Source organism: Primulina tabacum, chromosome 5 (genome assembly GCF_025594145.1).
Source record: "Primulina tabacum isolate GXHZ01 chromosome 5, ASM2559414v2, whole genome shotgun sequence".
Classification (NCBI taxonomy): Eukaryota; Viridiplantae; Streptophyta; class Magnoliopsida; order Lamiales; family Gesneriaceae; genus Primulina; species Primulina tabacum.
In genome coordinates this window covers 1,447,673-1,467,880 of record NC_134554.1, presented here as the reverse complement: position 1 = coordinate 1,467,880, position 20,208 = coordinate 1,447,673, and the positions used below count along the sequence as shown (strand labels likewise).

Genomic DNA, 20,208 nt, shown 5'->3' with positions numbered 1-20,208 from the left:
TGGAAGCGGCGCAGAAATGTGAGATCGTAGGGTATAAATATGGATGAATATATAGAGCTACGTGTCTGTGTATGGGAATTTGTAGAGAGGAAGAGAAACGAGGCGGGGAGAGCGACACGTAGTTTGTAGTTGCATCGGAGAGAGGAAGGATTTCGCTAGATAGCCGCTAATATACAGGAGTTGGCAATTTCAAAATACAACTTAAGTTTTTGTTTTCTTTTGTTTTTGTATTTTTTTCCTTTCTGATTTTCGGTTTTTTTGGGCAAAAACGTGTATGAAACGAGATCGTATTTTAATAAATGGATATCTTATTTGGGTCATCAATGAAAAAGTATTACTTTTTATACTAAGTGTATTACTTTTTATTGTTAATATCGGTATGGTTGACCCGTCTCACATATAAACATTCATGAGACCGTCTTACAATAAATCTATTATTTTTTTAAGTGTATTTCTGATTTCCCACATCTATCGCATCTTAGCTTTTCCTTTGGGAAAAGAAATATATTAACTCCCAAAAAAAGGAGTTTCAGTTAATATTTCGTTTCAGTTTCAAATAATTTTTCATAAAATATAGGTGACTGCCATTGTTAAGAAGGAAGATGGCAATTTTGAGATGTATATATAATTATATTAAATTTATTGAAATAGTTTAAAAGTCAAATTTGTCTATATTTACAATAATAAATAATATTTTTGATATAAAAAATAATATTTGTAGAACTCCGATCTCCTTGTATCTTTCTTTCTACATCATAAAACCCAAGAAATTTGGTGGGAGATGCCATTTATCTTAATAATATATAGATCGCCATGTCCAAAAATAATTATTTTCTTTCCCAATAAATAATTGACCAAAACCATGACGGGGGGTCCCACTTTTTCCTAGGATGCAGATCTTTACGGACATATCAATGATTCCCATTTCGAAGACAACTTTGTGTGTCAAAATTGAGATTTTTTTGGAGCATAAACCAAAAATTTGTCAGTTAACTATATGAAATACTTGCAAAAGGATAAGTATATTTCCATTTTTAGGTTACTTGATATTTTTTTTAAAAAAAATTAATCTTTACGGATTGATGCCAATCTAGATTTTCCATTTATATCATGTTATAGTATTTCCTAGCTAGTTGCGATATTGACCCGAAAATTGTGAGAATGAAGATTTGGTTTGGATAAGAGGATTTGAAATACGGAATGAACTTTGGAATTCGTCGTAATGTTATTTTAAATTTGATTTATCAAAAAGTACACAAGGAGCTGCTACGATTAACATGTTCGGAAATAGATATGTAATTATTATTTGTTTACTATGAATCTCATTTACGGTTTCACGAATCTTTATACGTGAGACGTGTCAATCCTACTGATATTCACAATAAAAATTAATATTTTTAGCATAAAAAGTAATATTTTTTCATTGATAGCCCGAATAAGAGATCTGTTTCACAAAATACGACCCGTGAGACCATCTCATATAAGTTTTTGCCATATCGGAAAGCTTTTATTTCTATTCCCCTTGTAGATATTATTGATTGAAATGGTTTAGATGTTTTGGCATCTTTATTTATTATGTTATTAAGAATCTCAACAATATATTTATAAAAACTTGGTGTTATATCTATTTTTTTCTACAATTTCAAAACTACAATTTAATATCTCGCTATTTTTTTATAACTATGATATGTGTGTATTTAAATATAATAAATTCAAATTATGTGTAATGTTTTTACAATTATAATATAACTTATATTTGAATAAAAATCTAACTATTTATTAAAAAATATTATATAAACACGTCACGCTGTATTCGATACATTAATATATACATATGAAGTATCTTTGTCATCCAGATATATGTGTCCAATTATTTTTGTCCAAACTATATTCATGTTCTCAGCCTGCTGAAACTTATGTCAGATAAAATATCTGAAGATACATCGATCATATCTATATTCTATATCAACGTCCAAATTTCTATTAAATTACTTCACATTTAAAAACATAATAATAATCCCATGAAATAAAATGTTGCGCTTCTATTACTATTTATTAAGAATCTCTTTAACAAAAACAAAATTAATGTTATTTTGTATTTTTTTTAAAAAAAATTATTATTTCAAATTACAGTTTAATCTTTTTTATTGTTTTCTTAGTTACATTTAAAATTACAGTTTAATCCTTTATCAATATTTACAATGATATGATTCTCACTTAAACGTAACAATTTCAAATTATAATATAGTCCTTCATTATTTCTATCATTACACTATAAGAAATATGACCTATCGCGACGCACCGAACGTTGAACGTCGTCTTATGGCACCATTTGGCGACACATAATGTGCTCAGCGTCGCTGAAATAGCGAATCATGCGCTGTCCCCTTTTTTTTGGGTTATTTGGCGACGAAACAAACCTAACGCGTCACGAAATGTAAGCATTTGACGACATAGAGCACACTGAACGTCGCTGATACGTGGCGGGAAATTTTTCCACCAACATTCTAGGTTCTTTGGCGACATGACTCAGTTAAAGCGTCGCAGAAAGATAATCCTAGAGCAGTCGCAAAATTGGTAAATCTTTTCACGACGCGTAGCAAGCGTTGCCGAATTTTTTTATGGAAAAGTTATTTCATTGGTACATTTGACGACGCATCGTATACTCAAACGTCGCTAAAGCGTGGAGAGTCTTTTCGCAACGCGACTCATTGGCCTTTGTGCGTCGCCGTATAGCATTAATTTTTCATTGTATTCAGCTCGATTCAGTTCATTACACATCTCACATCTCGTATTAACATCTAAATTTAATATATTTTCCCTTATTCCATTAAGTTTTAAGTGTGTCTCATGATAGGGGTGTTCAAACAATTTTGTTAAAATCGGAAAACAGAAATTCAAATCGAAAAAATAAGTAACGGAACTGAATCTAACCGACAACCGAGTTTTTTTTATTTTGGATACAAATGCTAAAAATGAAATTTATATTATTAGATTTCAGATTATGTGTCAAAACCAAACAGACAGAAAATATCCAAAATTTAATTAACTTAATACATTTTTTTATATAGATCATATATATTTTATAAAATATTTTTAGTGAATCAAGTATATGTTTGTTAATTTTTAGATGATTAATATTTATTTAATTCATTTCGATCTTATATTTAAATGTTTTATAAAAAATTAACTGAAAAAATAATATCTAAAATTTTATATTATTATTTAATTATTAATTTAAATAATTGCCCAAACTGAATAAATGAAATCGAAATAAGCAAACCATTTTTGTATAAAACAAATTTAACCGAAGTTTTAAGTTTCTAAAATCAAAAATCGAAATTAAATTGCGTCAAATAGAACCGAACCGAACCGAACCAACCAACCGATTAACATATATCAAATATTATATACGTGAAGTAAGCCAACCCGACTCATATCTTAAATGAAAAATAATATGTTTGACATAAAAAAATATTTTTTCATGTGTCGGATCGAAAAAATATTTATCTTACAAAATTGACTTGTTAGACAGTGTAATGAGAGTTTTTACATTAAGATTTTTGTGCCAGTTCTTTTTAAAAATTTAAACTTGTTAAATTTATAATGAAAAACTTTCCACGTATTATAAAAACTTTTATTTCATTATTATTTTGACTCATATTCAGTTTTTGTTTCGCAAAATTTATTATTTTATAACTTATTTTTTATATGTATTATATATATATATATATTTATTTATTTATATACAAAATTGTAATTTATGTTTGTATTATTTATTATAAGTATTTTCATTCTCCCACTATTTCTCCCCCAATTTTCCCCGCCTTATAGAATTCTCAAATCTCTACCGCCTCATAGAATCCTCAAATCAGCGTGATCGTTCTTCTCTTCTATCCCCAAATCTCTCCCGCCTCATAGAATCCTCAATCATCGTCATCGTTCTTTTCTTCTATCGGGAAGTGGCTTCAAGTGAAAGATTTTCAGAGAGCTGTTGTTAATCAGAAGAGGCAGGGCCGGATTTCATCGACATCGAATCTGTTGAGGTGAAGAAAGCTGTATAATTTTAGTTACCCAATCTTTGACTGTCAATTTTTAAACATTTCGATTGTGTATATAATTACGCACTTTGTATTTCAAATATTAAACCCTTTTACCGAAGAATATTGGGCCTTCTTTGTAAGGATGGGGAATGGATACGAAACGCCTCGTTTCGGAAGGATGATTATCGGTCCATATAGTGTAACTCTAAGCCAAGAAATGTGAGCATGCCAAAACAAGGGAAAATCTTTTCGTTGGTGATATTCTTTCGAGAATAGGTGATATTCTTTCGAGAATAAAATAGCTCTCAGTAATTAACATTTTCCCGTTGCCTTTTAAGCTTATAATTGAAAAAACAGAATAGTTATCACTCAAACATGGAGACGACAATCTTGTAGTAAAGTTCTTGAGAAAGCATTGAGAAAGCGAAAAAATGATAAATTGGAGGTTGAGTTTGAAGAGTATACAGGGGGTAGTGTTGGAGAAACTGGAAAATGGTTTAATAACTTGATAGCTCAAATAGTCCGAGATACAATATCTCCTCGTATTACAGCTTGGGAGGATGTCACTTTGGTTGAAAAACAACTCATCTTTGATCGTCTTGATGTAAGTTTGGAAATTTACATTATGTTATTTTAATGATATAATAATAAGAATTTATGTATTAATGACTTGGTTTTTTTTTTTTTTTTTTTAAGAACAAATTTACATATCCAAAGACGAGTGTGGTGAAGGCGGAGGTAGAGCGGCTCGCCATGAGAGCAATTCGAGAACGAAGATGCAAGATGAGGAGGCACTGGAAGCAACTCGACGGGTTGCAAAATAAAGATGCACCAAAGAGAAAGCCATATAAGGGAGTAAGCCAAGATGATGGGATTTTCTTTGTGATTATTTTGGAAAGAAGAAACAAATGGTTAGTAATAATTAGATTAGTTGATAAATATTTTATTATTACTTTCACTAATATTATTCTTTATTTTGTAGGAAAAATCCGAGAAGAATACAAATAATCGGTTTTGTAGACCACTTGAAGGCGCTCATGGATCGAAGACTTTGGTTCAACATTATCACGCTGCTGTAAGTTTTATTATAAAATAATATTTATTTTTACATTTTATATGATAATAACGGTTTTATTTTTTAAGGCCGATCCTGCGACGGGAGAGCTTCCGAGTGTGATCGACACATTTAAGCAATTGTTTCACAAAGGAAGGAAAATGGAAGAATGATTGGGCATCACAAAAATATGTAAGTATCTTTTACTATTTTTTTAGGAGACCCATGAATATTAATTGTTTTGTTTGTGCCATACCAATTTTTCCCTCTCGATGTATACGTGTCTTGGTTTTCTTATGTTCATTGGTGTATATGTTTTCTGGGTTTTGTTATTGGTGTTTTTGAGTGCCATTCCTTCGAATAGTTTGTTTATTTTATGCTTTTGAATTTTTTGGCATGGTCAAGCTTCTTTGCTTGGATTAGAGAAAATAATGGATTTAAATCCATTAAATGCTTTATTATTTAGTTTTAGAGCATATTTTCTTTTTGTCCGTTATATTTTTAGTAACAATGATTTTTTTAAATACTAATATTTTAATTTCTTTTAAGGCTGAAATGGTGGAAGTTCGATCGACTCAGCCAGAGGGTGAAGTGTCTGTCTCTACTATTGATAATGTGAATAAGCCCAAAGATGTCAATATCATGACGCAAGTTTTAGGCTCACGGTCTCGCTACGTCAAGGGTTTAGGTCCATTACCTAAACTATCTATAGTGGGTGGTCCTAGGGCCACAAACATCAGCTCAAAGCATAATGATGATGGTGAAAAAATTATGGCTCTGCAACAAATGATCGATGAACAAAAACAGACTATAGGTGAGCAGCAACAGACTATAGGTGAGCAACAACAAAAATTTGATGCATTATTGCAACACTTGCAACAGGTCATTCCTGATTTCTCTTTTCAGCCTCCATCGACAGGCTCTTCCACTTCATCTCCTCCATCACTTCCCTCGCCTCCAACGACTATGTAGTTTTTTTTATTTATTTTGCAACAACGACTATGTAGTTTTTTTAATTTTGCAACATTATCTAATTAGTATTTGAGTAAGTTTGTTTTTGGACATTATTAGATTAGTTTGTTTATCTTTTTTAAAAATATTTGATTGTTCAATAGTAAATTGCACATCTATTAAATTTTGTTATATATATAATTACTTTATTTGGTATTCATATTTAATAGACAAATATAATATTAATGACACATTTTGACAATGTTTTTATAGGATGAATAAAAAATAGAAAAATCGGTAACGTTAAAGGCGTCGCCAAATGTCTAATATCTTTGGTGATGAATTTTTTTTCGTCGCCAAATAATTACAATAATATAGGAAAATTGAATTAAAAAATACATTTTGCGACGCAAGGAAGGCGTCGCCACATGATAATACTTTTTGGCGACGTGTCGGATCAGTGTCGCGAAATGCGTATATCATTAGTGGCGTTTTACTTTCTGCGTCGCCAAAGGCCAGATTGACATTTGCCTACGAACATTTTGTGACGCAACTCAGCGACGAGTTTTGGCATCGCCAAATATTCGGCGACGTGTTTTCCTTACATTTTGCTACGTTAGTCAACGTCGCGAAATGTAAAATTTCTTGTAGTGTTATAGTATAAATTGAATTAATTATTAAAAAAAAAAGATATTGTACAAATACACAACACTTGGACAGTGCACTAGTTCGAGTGTGACATAATGGAAAACCAATATATTTTATTTACCGTATCAATAATAGTCAAAATTCAAATCGGAGATTATGTGACTGATGAACAATTTTTTTAAAAATGAAATAGCTGAAGAAATTACTAATTGAACTTTGAACATTTTCAATAAAGAAAAATGTATCATGATGTTTGAAAAATATTTTGTTTTGGTCATACTTCATGCTTAGAGAGATATATATTATCAAAAGAAAATTATAAAACATTAAATATGTAATATTAGAAGGGCACGACAATTCACTTATATGTGATTGGAGAGAGCGCTTCAGCTCAGTTCGACGTTCCTGCTGAATGTTTCAAAGCTGCTGTGTTCTTTGAAGAGACTGCGAGCTCTTTAGATGAGTGGCTGTTCGCCGATGCTTGTTGTGCACGATCGAGTGAAGCACGTTCGTATTTTTTAGGTGACTAGCATCGATAAAACTAATACGTTGGAATTAAATAATTAAAAGATGGATAAATAATACAGTCTATACTATAGACTTGTACAACAATTTAAATAGATTTAGTCTTACCAACTTTTCATCTTCTTTTGCATTTTGCCAGTTTCACGTAGACAGACAGACAGCCAGGGATCTGTCAAGCTTGGCACAACAATGTCGATGTTTTTTCAAAATATATCATATAATATAATTTAACACTTCCCTCTCATATTTTCTAGTCTGAACTCTGAGAAGTTTCTACTGTAATTCTATTTTCTTTCTTCTCTTTTAAAATTTATTCTTTTCATGCACAATATTCTTCCCAAAATAATGTTCCGTCATAAAAAAAACCTATAATAATATTACATCAAATTTCTCAATTTTTACCTCAAGTTGCCCTTAATTATTATATATTGTTATTATTTAATTCCATACACCAAAAATCTTACAGATAATTCGGTTGTATTAAATTAAAGTAAAATAACTGACCTCAAATATATAATTCATAATCTTATTAAATGCGAATATATCTAGACAAAATTGAAATAAACAGATGAATTGTCTGCATACAAATTCAAGAAATACTGGGAATATGTATCGATTACCAACAAGAGAAATCAAAATCACGAGCTCGTCTCCAACATTTCTTCAAGAATTACAGACCTGGGACTCACCATCGGAGGCCCCTTCTCACGTCGCTCGAGTTCCTCAAGCCTGAATGTGACGAGCCGATCCCAATTCCCACCTTCAAACAGCACCCCCGCCTTCCCATCCGTAATCCTCTGAACAATCCCACAGTACATATGGAAAGGATTGTTTGGATTCTTCACGATAACGATCATTCCGGGCAAAATCAGCGGCAATTCCGGGGGCTTGGGTTTCTTCACGAGACTTTTATCGAACACGAACGATTTATCCTTTTTGGGGGGTGGTGGGTTTTGTGCGATGAACATCTTGAGACCCCTTTCACCCCCTGGGAATCCGCCTGTCAAGCCCAACATCTCCTTCCCGAATCCATCTTCTGGTATGTTTGAGAGAAGCGATGCCTTATCTTCTTCCAATTTCGACGCAGTTGCGAGTTGGGATGATTCGGATACTGTTCTCTTGAGCTCTTTTCCGAGATTTTCTTCTCCGTTGCAAAGGCCTCTCCCCCCCATTATTTCGTACAGATTGAATTTGGCAGTGGGAATGTTTTTGAGTCGGGATTTCGTGTTTTTGTAAGTTGGTGATTTCTGGGTGGTGATGATGGAATTTGATCTGCCGAGGAAGTGGGACTTGGGCAGAATCGGGGGTTGAGGAGCTGGGAGCTGGAATGAAGCAGCCATGACCGATTTTGTTGTGTTGTTTCGGTGAAGAAGAAAAGATTTGAGTGAATTCTATGGGAGCTTCAACTTGTGTCCACACGTCAATTTGGGCTTATATCTGTTTGATTATTTACTCAAACCACTAATTTTTTAAAAAAGATGAATACATAATAATATTAAAGTAACAAAATAGTATTGTTCTATATATTTTTACTAATATTTCATGTTTCTATTTTTATAATATTAATCTTAATTTTTCGATTGCTTTTAGAGTGACATCATTCTTATTTTTTAGGTTTTTATCTAATGTAATAATGAACTGAATCGAATAGAATATGACAAAAAATTTAAAGATCGAATACAGTTAAATTAATTATAATCGAGTTCGAGCTCAATTTGAAACTCGACAATTTATTTATTTTTGATCGATTTGAATTAAACATTGAATTCATTTCGAAATATTCAAACATATTGGAGAACTAATTGTAATGAAGTGAGCCGTAAAGTGATCAAACATGAGGTCCAGCACATATCTATGGACCACTACTGGTCTTGTCTGTAGATTGGTCCAACATGAGGCACTATCCATACCTATGCACCATACTCATAAAATATCTCACTTTTAGAAGTTGTTTCTTTCGCCTCCCAACACTCGAACTCAACACTTATAGACTTAAATATTAGTATTATATATTGGTGTGATAAAAGCATATCCAAAATTATACATCTAATATATGAGTGACATTTCATTTGTGGATACATAATTAAGCATAGTAGGTGACCATATATATATATATAAATTTAATCAGGTTCCTCTATTTGAGTCCGATATCGAATTTTCCATCGGATTCAAATAACATTGCCGTCCCTCCATATTCTAGTTGTGCTCGACACTTGATCTATTTGATTTGGAGATTATTAATTTAATTTTTTGTTGTTAATTTATTGATGTGATTGTTATTTAATTTTACATGACTATTTTAAACTTTCTAAAAAAAAAATTAGTAATGAAAGGAACTGTGGTGGTATGTCTGTCAGGTGCGTATTAATTTATATAATATAGTAATCCTGGAGAATCAACAAGGGGGGTGTAGCTCATATGGTAGAGCGCTCGCTTCGCATGCGAGAGGCACGGGGTTCGATTCCCCGCACCTCCATTTTCGTCTTTATTTATATTTTAGAATGCGACTCGAAATCTCTCTGGTTCGAGATTTTTTTTTGTAATCAGTGTGAAAATGTCTTCTAATGTCTTTCTAAGCATATTTTATGCTTTTGTTTATTATTATACCGTCTAAAAAACATATTTCAAATTTCTGGAGAACTGAAAAATGAGTTAGGCTATTTAAAACAATGCTTTCTGGCCTATTAAGTACTTTAATTTACATGATAAAATCATGAGATCAATACGAATCAAGCCCTCGATCCTTCAAAATTATGAATTTTGAGTATGCATTTATCATCGGACCATTCACCGGATCGATTGATCATCATAGTCAGATTCTAACTCGGTTCGTTTTTAAAATATTGATTTTTTCGATTCTAACAATCTTTTAACATTATTAATGTGAAAACAATTAGCTAAAGGATTTGGGTTGAGCAGTCAAACAAGTTATGCTCATCGAATCAGTTTGTCCTCGATATAAAATTGGTGAATTGAGTTGACAATATATATTTGCCAAAGCACGAGCCGTCCTACCAAATTGGATACAAAATTAGATCGGCTCCCCAAACCTGGGCCCATTTTAACAGTGTTAGATTTAGACATGGCTTTACTTGATGGATTTTCATAGAACTAGTATAGATTTAATTAGACTTGGTTCAACTGGGTTGTAAAGTAAGTTCAACTCAATTGACAATCTTAATTTTCAATATTAGTACTACAGTGCACGCATCTAATATTTTTATAATTCATTTTGTTTATATTTAAAAACAGATCAAAATATAATTATAAGAAATAGTGAGGAAACACACTGCAATTTTGATATATGAATTAAATAATAAATAGAAAAAAGATTCAAATATGAATTTATCCACTGAACTACATGCGACTTGTATTAAAATTTCAACACTTTATTAATATACATAATTATTAAAACAGACTATGATACCAAAAAGTAGTTACTTGTAATGTTTCAAACTTAATAACATAACATAGATTACTCGTCGTTTTTTATTAATGTAAAATCATTAGGCGAAAAGTAGGGACGAACCTAGAAAATTGAGGCTGGGAAAAAAAAATTAAAAATTTTAGTGGGGACAAAAGAAAAATGAAAAAAATATAAATAATTTTAAACACCTAATCGATAAAATTAAAAAATTGTGGGAATAAAGTGGGTGGCTCCGTTTCCGGTGAAAAGGGCTACTACTAGTTAATAATATGTACCTTTTTTAAAGTTAAACTTTCCACTGAAAAATATTAAACCAAATCAAATGATGGAAGGATTGACTCGCATGCGTGAGATGATGCTGGGTTTTATATATATTGTTATTATATTTAATTAAGAGACTCGTCTCACGAAATACGATCCATGAGACCGTCTCACACAAGTTTTTGTCTTGTTTTTTAATACTAAAAACTTTATTTATCATAATATAATGATATAATTTCATTTTTTAATAATTTTTTTCATTATATAAAAATAATTTTTCTTGTATATCACGTATAAACAATATATGTATATCAAATAGTATTAATAAAATACAAATTAAAGTATCATATAATATTAATTTAAATAATCAAATCTAATTATTAAATAATATTAGTCAATCACCACAATAGAATACACAATCTATTGATTATAAATTTCAATTCCATTTTTAATTCTTCCAAATACCGTGTTAGGAGTTGAGTTCACGTCAATTCAAGAATGAAACCAAAATGTAAACCAAATTTCTTCATACAGCCAACCACCTGTAGTTGAATCCGGTTTCCGAACCATATTCCATGGTCAGGCGGTCCATACATTACCAATTGGCCAAATCAATCGCAGGGTACCCACGTGTTGTGTATATCTGTTATATATATTTTATTAAAATTGAGAAAACGACACTGATTTTTTATTCCAACTTTATCTTTACGTGATGTTAATATTATACATTTCAAATTTCACTTCAATCAATATAATAAAAAAATACTTTAATACATACATCGTGTGCGCAAAATAATTGGTATTATATTACCAGTGTTCACTATTTGTGTACACAGCATCTCTAGAGTTCACTTTCTGTTCCTGCTGCATTTTGCATCTGAAAAATCTGATCAATCCTCAATTTTTGTTCCGGGTTTTTCATTACTCTCGATCAAAACTATGTCGCGGAGTATACTTGTGACCGGGGGTGCGGGATACATCGGAAGCCACACTGTGCTGCAGTTGCTGTTGGGAGGATACAAGACGGTTGTGGTGGATAATTTGGACAATTCTTCCGAAATTGCCATCAAGAGAGTCCAAGAACTCGCTGGTGAACATGGATCCAATCTCACTTTTCACAAGGTCCCTTTTTTCTCAATTTCTCCTTAATTTTCTTTGGGTTTTTATGGGTTCTGTGATTTTTGGTGTTTGGGTTGTGGTTTGCGTAGAAAGAGTCGATCTTGATTGGTATTTATGTACTACAGTGCTGTCGATATCGTAAAGTTTGAATTTCTTGGAGTTTTAATTGTTTGTTAATCGGTGGATCTGTTTCATTTTGGGTAGTTTCTGGTCATTATGGCTTTGAAGGTGGAGGGATTCTTGTTGATGTGTAAACATTTTAGCTTCGTGATGATTTTAGTTTTGATAGTGACGCTAGATTGGGTGGACTAGTGCAATTAATGTGAGGAGTGAGATATTGGACTGATTTATTGCCTATGATGAGTTTGATCATTGATCCACACTTCTCTCTCTGAAATACTGTCTTATGATAGATGAACTGTGATGGTGTTTTTTCTTATTGGTTTTTTCTAATTTTAACTTCATCTCTATGGTATTTTGTATTTGATTGCAGATAGACCTGCGGGATAAGCCTGCACTTGAGAAGCTTTTTGCTTCTGAAAAGTGAGTATTTTGTTGGGTTTGTATTATTTTATTGTTTATCTTCAAATAAATATCTGATTGTAGTAGGGATTGATGACGAATTTGGATTCATGGACTCTAGTCTCACAGCCGAAACACTCTATTTGCTGTTACTCTTTCCATTGATGACATGTATCATTGTTCTCCAATTACCGAGAGGGCAAGATGTATAGCAGATGTAAGATTGTATAGAGGAGTTTGGTTTTCTTTGGTGTAGGCGGAAAAAATAACACATTCATTGTAAGTTGATTACATGTCAGGATAGTTAAAATTCAGAAAATCATGTATCGTAGTGAGATTAATATATAGCAACCGCTCAAGAAAGAAACAAAATAATCTTTGAATGATCATGAGCAGATGTCTTCCAATTGTGGGAAACTTAAAATATTGGATTGCATTGGTCACATCAGGAAATACCATGAAAACTCTATTTGGTTCATTGTTAATTGATTGACGGTCAACAGTAGCAGTCGTCAATAATTTCGGGTTATTAATCAGCTGAGACTAGGTACCCAAGTTGGATTGTCTTCTTATTCCTTGATATTGGCTGTCTTCAGGGACGGAGTCAGAAAATAGAGGTTGTGGGGTCAAAAAAAATTTAAAGTTTTTTTAGGGGAGCAAGAGCAAATATTAGTGGGAAAGTGAAAAATATATAATTAATTTTATACTCCTAATCAATGAAACTTAAAAATCGAGGGGCGTTCGCACTCACCCGCCCCCACCTTGGCTCGGTCAGTGGCTGTTTTGTTCTTTGATTTACATATTTAATTTCAATTTTTTCATTCAGGAAAACAATGATCTTTATATTTCTTTTACGGTCTATATTATGACCCTCATCTCAATTTTGATCTCCGGGATAGCTAATGAGGTTTAACTTGTCACGAGCTAATGTTATCAATAGAAATTTGATTCATTATCATTAAATCAGTAGAGGGATTTTTATATTGGTTCTTCCAAACTTAAGCATTGACCTCACTTTTGCTGCTGACATTGCATTCAATTAAGGTTTGAGGCTGTTATTCATTTTGCTGGATTAAAAGCAGTCGGCGAAAGTGTGCAGAAACCGTTGCTGTACTATGACAACAACCTTATTGGCACAATTGTTCTACTAGAAGTCATGGCGGCACATGGCTGTAAAAACGTACCTGTCTAAACTATATCGTGGCTTCATGTATATATATGTGTGCTTGTATGTATTATTTTCAGTTGATTTCTTGTCTTAACTGGATTTACTTGTACTTAATTTTCAGCTTGTATTTTCATCCTCAGCTACTGTTTATGGTTGGCCAAAAGTGGTACCATGCACAGAAGAATCCCCCATAAGTGCTGCAAATCCCTATGGACGTACAAAGGTAATTGTCAGCATATGTTTCGAAAATGAATCTCTCAAATGATATTAATATGCGGTCAGGATTGAACGCTAGAAATTTGGGAAGAGGGGCGAGATGGGTTGGCTCAATGAATAAAATTTCAAAAACTATTTGTTTGCCCCGGCCCCTGGTGGACTTGCTGTCTTGCTCCTTGATTACGCTGATCTAGGAAGAGAGCAAAACTGCTTCCTGTAGTTAGCCTATGCCTTGTTTATTTGAATTCCTCGAGAAGTGTCATTATCGAATTACTTGACAGTATTTTATTTATGCAGCTTTTCATTGAAGAGATATGTCGTGACATTTACCAGTCCGACTCTACATGGAAAATCATATTGCTGAGGTACTTCAACCCAGTTGGCGCACATCCTAGTGGCTATATTGGTGAAGATCCCCGCGGGATTCCAAACAATCTCATGCCCTTTGTGCAACAAGTGGCTGTTGGAAGGCGGCCAGCCCTGACAGTTTATGGGACTGATTACAAAACAACAGATGGAACTGGGGTAAGTATGCTGATATGCTTGGAATTTAGACAATTCTTCCAGTCTTTTATCTGTTGATTTGGTATTCATTATGAATGGATATGTAAGTACATGTGCTTTTTGTAGTTGGGTTTTCATCATATTTTTTACAAATTAGATTGTTTCTGAATGGTACAATTATTAATGCTGTGGTTTGCAGTAAACATTTTCATTCAAAATCAGGCTGAAAACTTGTGTCCTAAGTAAATAAAGTTCATTGGATATGTTGGTATATTTATTTCATTTATAATCATTCAACTGCTAGTGATTTCCCAGGTACGTGATTATATCCATGTTGTTGATTTAGCCGATGGTCATATCGCTGCTTTGAAGAAGCTCGCTGACCCTTCTGTAGGTACGACCCCTAATTTGGGTATTTGTTCAACAGTTATTTTCCTATCTAATTTGAGGTTATTCTTTTAAGATTCTATCGTGGATTTAGATATCTTAAGAAGCTTAATTATCTTGTACAGATATTTTTAGTAGCATGTCACATCGTAATTCTTAAAGATACTCAAATAAAACATTTATAATAGTGGTTGGTGAAAGTTAACTTTACACCTTTTTTCTGCGTGTATACGGATAACAAGAGGAATTCAAGTACTTAGAGATGCATGCTTCAATGGATTGACTGATTATGATTCCTCTCGAGCTAGAGTACTTTTCTTTTACCCCGTTTAGGACCTTTGATTTGATATTCTTTTCCTCAATTAGGTTATCTCATGGTAATGCGTTAACTGCCTGCAGGTTGTGAGGTATACAATCTGGGTACTGGGAAAGGTACATCTGTGTTGGAGATGGTGGCAGCGTTTGAAAAGGCATCTGGGAAGGTTTGTTCTCGAGAAAAATTTATCCCACTTGAGATTTTAGACGTTGTAAAAATGGCTCTTGATGCTTGTGTCCTTGTTTTTTTTTATATCATGTTTCTCGGTACACTACATGTTTTTTTATATCATGTTCCAGGGTACGCCCTCTTGCAGAAGTTAATATCATTTTTGTGTGCTTGTTCAGAAAATTCCACTGGTGATGGCTGATCGACGGCCTGGCGATGCTGAGATCGTGTATGCTGAAACAGGAAAAGCTGAGCGTGAATTAAACTGGAAGTAAGTGTTAAATTATTTTGAGGCATAAATAAATAACCTCATTCTGACTAGCACCACACAATCAACGACTTTCATCTATCAAATGCGAAGTACCTGAATTTGGCAAACTTGAAGGGTTCACATTGTTGCAGGGCGAAATATGGCATTGAGGAGTTCTGCAGAGACCAATGGAACTGGACCAGCAAGAATCCTTACGGTTACGAGGCTCAGGCTCCTTAATCTACTAGCTGAAACATGCGTCTTCCCGTTACCGTATCTTCTATTGACTGGTCATTTTCTGTCGTGCTGTTTTCATGACTTGAGGTGCTACATATACGTTATTGCCCTGGCCTTGAACCAAAAGAAAGAAAGAAAAAAAAGAATCTCGAAAGTCTCGTTGATTCAGGCTTAGTTAGCCAAATTTTAATGAGATAGTTTGGGAGAAAAGCTTTTCCGTTTATTGTGTCTACTCATAAGACTTGCTTTTATTGAAAATTAATAAATTCAGCGACAATTTGGCCGATCTCTCACATTTATCTTCTTTACATGGAATATCATCTATTATCCTAACAGATTCAACTACTTATGTTTTGATATTACTTAATACATACATACATGAGATATGTACTCTTTGATGATGCTATTTTAAAGGTAGAATTACATCAACATCGATGTTATTTGCTTTTCATGTTGAAGAAAATGAACGTAGTAGATTGCAAGTACATAAAAGAATGCGAGGTTTTGATAATATCCTTCAAAATTTTTTAAAACGTTGAAAAATATCTAGAGGACATCTCACTCGAATAATTTTTAAATACTTAATTCAAAATATTCACGAAGTACACTTTTGAATTTTGCTAAAATACAGAGTATGTCTCTTGTGAGACGGTCTCACGAATTTTTATGTGTGAGACGGATCAATCCTATCGATATTCACAATAAAAATAATACTCTTAGCATAAAAAATAATATTTTTTCACACAAATTTTTTTTAAAATATAAGTTAACCGTATTTAGATCGACTATAATTGAACTTTATTAGATACTTCATTTAAAATCACAAGTACCACCGCCAACTAAGTTGGAAGACTAATGAATAGACATAATTATTAATCAACACCTTTCCAATAATTCTTTAACATTTTATTTGTAATTTTTGTTAAAAATATATGTGATTTACAACTTTACGCACAAAAATATAGCACAATAAGGACAAAATTGTAATTTCAACGCTATCCCACTTAGCCAGGACAAAATTGTAATTTCAACGCTATCCCATTTAGCCAGGATCCGAATATCCGATCCCGCGGGCCCAAAGTACAACCTTAAATTGGATAGCGACACCTCAACTTCCGAATTCTCGGCTTTCTTTATTTTCAACTCTGGTGCTACGATCTCGCCTGCCCTTTTGCTGCGAACTCAAGAAGTTCTCTTGCAGGTAGCATTTTCTCTATTTTTTCGAATTAATTAATTAATTGTTTTTTCATTTTGTATGCATCCTGTATGCAATATTTTGTGGCATTGTGTCTGTTTTCGTCGAACCCAGATGGCATACGTTTTTTTTCTTAAAAGAATTGACATCTCGAATCTTATGATTTGGAATTTAAGGTTTAAAATTTTGTTTTATTGATGGACGTAATATATTATTATTTTAGATTTCAGTTTGTGGGTTCTTTCGCTTGTTTGCTTTTCGCTGTCGGTTCTTTAAAGTGACCGTAATTGGTTTCTGTCTGTTTTTTTGAAGGGATGATTCGGAGGCAATGGATAATGTGATTGGATTTGGCTTTGTTTTGTTTTGTTTTGTTTTGTTTTTTTCCATTTTTTTCCACATTTTGTCGTACAATCGATGATCTAGATGTTTATGCCCAAATTTGGGCCTCATTGGAGTTAGGAGAAGGTTTACAACATTGAATGTAGAACTACGATTAATTTTATTGAATCCAGGTCGTGTATATTAGGTGTATAAAACCGATAGTTTTGGGAGAAATTTTGGGTTTTTGAGTTTTGAATCGGTTGAAAAACGGAATTAAACCAAATATAGGGCATTTTTGTGCTTTTCGAAAAATCAACTCCCATTTTTAGTTCAAGAACACCTTTTATATTTACACCTTGCAAGTTGTTCCAAAAAAGATTTGGGCTTTCTATGCTGCTGTTTGGATTTTTCTTCATTTTCTATTAGTCAATCTTTGTTGTCTCAATTTTTTTTAAAAAATTGATGCCATAGGTTTTCCTAGGCATTCTAGAGAAGTTACGTTCTGGTTTCTCGCTCCTTCTTTTCTGAACTTTGATGTTTAGAAATTTTGTGGTTACTGATTCACATTATTGTTCTGAGTTTAAATATGATGCCTGCAATCATGGAGGGGTTGTAGGTTTTTGTTTCAGTCTACTACTTAGGATGATGCATACACAGATTTTAGGCGATATTAAACTAAGAATGTTATCATAGTTTATGGCGTCAGATGGACAAATTGTCGACCTCTCAGGATCTACGACATCAGAAAGGGAAAATTTCAACATTTCTGGACCTTTGCACCTGACTAAAGTTGACTGGTAAGACCTTAAACTATTCTTGATGTTTGCTTTCACAGCTTAGAGGTAAATCATCTTACGATTCTTGCCATTTCATTACGTAATAGTTCTTGTGAAGTTGGATTAAGATAGTTCGTTGCAGTTAAGAGCCATTTTTCATGTTCCATTGTTGTTTTGCAGGAGCAATCCATGTGACCGTAGGTCCGTTGCAGCTAGTTTGGTTCAGAGTGTGTACATCTTGGAACGAGACCGCCAGGAAAAACGAGAAGGGAGCCAAGCCCTTGCTCCTCCGTGGTGGAATGCCTTCCATTTTGAGTTATATCGTCCCCTTATAGACGACGCTGATTCTTGTGTATTCGGTGCCATCTATCAACTTACTTCCACCCAAAACAATCCTTCGTCACACGAGGCTCCACGATATGTAATTGCTTTTCGAGGCACCATAACCAAAGGAGACTCTTTCTCAAGAGACATTGAACTGGACGTCCTCATCATAAAAAACGGTCTCCATCTGACATCTCGGTTCCAAATAGCAATACAAGCAGTTCGACATGTTGTCGCTACATTTGGAAGTGAAAATGTCTGGTTAGCGGGTCATTCACTCGGTGCTGCCATGGCGATGCTGGCTGGAAAGAACATGGCCAAGACCGGCATTTCTCTTGATTCGTTCTTGTTCAATCCACCTTTCTTTTCAGCACCAATCGAGAGAATCAAGGATAAGAAAGTGAAACACGGTATTCGAATAGCAGGCAGCGTGATCACGGCAGGACTTGCTTTTGCGATGAAAAATAACCACCAAACAAACCGTTCTGGGGAGACGTTTCTTTCCCTTTCTTCATGGTTACCATGTCTATACATCAACCCATCTGATTATATCTGCAACGAGTACATCGGGTACTTTGAGCACCGAAAACGGATGGATGATATTGGGGCAGGAGGTATTGAGAGGTTGGCGACACAACACTCAATCGGAGGTCTCATGTTGAATGCAATGGGTATGCAGTCTGACGAGCCACTGCATCTTATTCCATCTGCGAATCTAACGGTGAACCACTCTCAGGCAAGAGACTTCAAAGATGCTCATGGTATTCATCAATGGTGGAGAAGTGGCCTGCACTTGGAATCCAAGATTTACAACTATAGGTGATGTTTGTTTTATTTGAAAATCTACCCAACTTCTTACTCTCTGAAAACGTTTGCCTGATGCGAACGAGGTGTGAATCTTCTGTTGATCTGCTGTAAATTTTCATTTCAAGTGGACTAATTTATATATTTTTTACTATATATAGATATATTGTGTTTATTAGATTTTTTTACGAGAAAAAATTTATTTATTTTCTTTGAAACATTTTAATTTTACTTCATAATCTAGAAAATTTTCATAATATCATTACAACCAAAGCACAAAACTGATCATTGGACAAAATTTAAGATAATTGTGCTACAAAAAAAAAATTAACATCCAAAAATATTTTTGGATGGTGTGAAATATGTTTATTATTATGTTATACATATATATTAATATATTTTGTTCATATCATTAATTTTTATCATTTAATCTCTGGTGAAGAATGGATAATTCCATTAATAAATACAGGATTTTCATCGTCTGTCTACTGGCCTGGCCTAAAACGTAAGTGCCAAATAAAATTTTCTACAATAAAATTTATTTTTCCTACATTTTAAAACAAGTTATTTTAGCAAAGACTAAATTTCCCAAAAGTCTCACAGACATTTATACAATTTTTAAAAAACTAACATAAACTCCAACTCCGTTTCTACCACACTGACAAGCCCCAGGTGAGCGCCTAACAGTGAAAGCCTAGAACAGATCCATCGGTAACTCTAATGGCCACCCGACACTCAGCTCTGACCCACACCCGATTCGTAAAGAAATGCAGAAAAAGAACCCGACCCGCCATCTCAAGTCTGGTTTCCACCTTCATGCTTGGCCCGAACCCATAACCAATGCGTCCATCTGGTACGACAGGCCCCACGCTACCTTGCTGTACAGGAGCCGACAGCGGGAAGGACTTGACGGAAAATGTGGCCGCCATGTACTGAGCCTTACCTCCGGAGAACTTCCCGGCGGGTACGAACAGAAAACCAACCTGACTTCC

The 20,208-nt window shown here is 33.6% G+C and overlaps 3 protein-coding genes and 1 non-coding gene across 7 annotated transcripts; 3 read left to right on the top strand and 1 right to left on the bottom strand.

Annotated features, from left to right (window-relative positions):
• Positions 1-7,731: 7,731 nt before the first annotated feature.
• Positions 7,732-8,643, bottom strand: LOC142545300 (NAD(P)H-quinone oxidoreductase subunit S, chloroplastic). Its single transcript, XM_075652403.1, has one exon. It carries the CDS (start codon positions 8,559-8,561, stop codon positions 7,860-7,862), a length of 702 nt encoding a protein of 233 aa, XP_075508518.1. The 5' UTR covers positions 8,562-8,643; the 3' UTR covers positions 7,732-7,859.
• A 981-nt stretch (positions 8,644-9,624) lies between these two features.
• Positions 9,625-9,697, top strand: TRNAA-CGC (transfer RNA alanine (anticodon CGC)). The gene has a single exon. It is a non-coding gene; the product is annotated as a tRNA-Ala (tRNA).
• A 2,020-nt stretch (positions 9,698-11,717) lies between these two features.
• On the top strand, positions 11,718-16,082 carry LOC142545299 (UDP-glucose 4-epimerase GEPI48-like). Its single transcript, XM_075652402.1, has 9 exons — positions 11,718-12,031; positions 12,522-12,571; positions 13,595-13,730; positions 13,840-13,941; positions 14,232-14,459; positions 14,754-14,832; positions 15,225-15,307; positions 15,489-15,580; positions 15,712-16,082. The coding sequence occupies exons 1-9, from the start codon at positions 11,849-11,851 to the stop codon at positions 15,797-15,799; spliced, it is 1,041 nt and encodes a 346-aa protein (XP_075508517.1). The 5' UTR covers positions 11,718-11,848; the 3' UTR covers positions 15,800-16,082.
• Positions 16,083-16,865: 783 nt separating this feature from the next.
• Positions 16,866-19,318, top strand: LOC142545297 (GDSL esterase/lipase At4g10955-like). Of its 4 annotated transcripts, none has more exons than XM_075652398.1 (3): positions 16,866-16,997; positions 17,304-18,109; positions 18,269-19,318. In XM_075652398.1, the coding sequence occupies exons 2-3, from the start codon at positions 18,009-18,011 to the stop codon at positions 19,233-19,235; spliced, it is 1,068 nt and encodes a 355-aa protein (XP_075508513.1). In that variant the 5' UTR covers positions 16,866-16,997; positions 17,304-18,008; the 3' UTR covers positions 19,236-19,318. The 4 variants fall into 4 exon arrangements, with proteins under 4 accessions (XP_075508513.1, XP_075508516.1, XP_075508514.1 ...); XM_075652401.1 differs by having other exon boundaries at positions 16,867-16,997; positions 18,006-18,109; XM_075652399.1 differs by having other exon boundaries at positions 16,873-16,997; positions 17,929-18,109.
• The last annotated feature ends 890 nt before the right edge of the window (positions 19,319-20,208 follow it).

Coding starts and splice junctions, on each gene's coding strand:
- LOC142545300 (XM_075652403.1), bottom strand. CDS start 8,561: ATGGCTGCTTCATTCCAGCTCCCAGCTCCTCAACCCCCGATTCTGCCC.
- LOC142545297 (XM_075652398.1), top strand. CDS start 18,009: ATGGCGTCAGATGGACAAATTGTCGACCTCTCAGGATCTACGACATCA. Junction 18,110..18,268: donor CACCTGACTAAAGTTGACTG/GTAAGACCTTAA, acceptor GTTGTTTTGCAG/GAGCAATCCATGTGACCGTA.
- LOC142545299 (XM_075652402.1), top strand. CDS start 11,849: ATGTCGCGGAGTATACTTGTGACCGGGGGTGCGGGATACATCGGAAGC. Junction 12,572..13,594: donor AAGCTTTTTGCTTCTGAAAA/GTGAGTATTTTG, acceptor CATTCAATTAAG/GTTTGAGGCTGTTATTCATT. Junction 14,460..14,753: donor AAACAACAGATGGAACTGGG/GTAAGTATGCTG, acceptor GTGATTTCCCAG/GTACGTGATTATATCCATGT.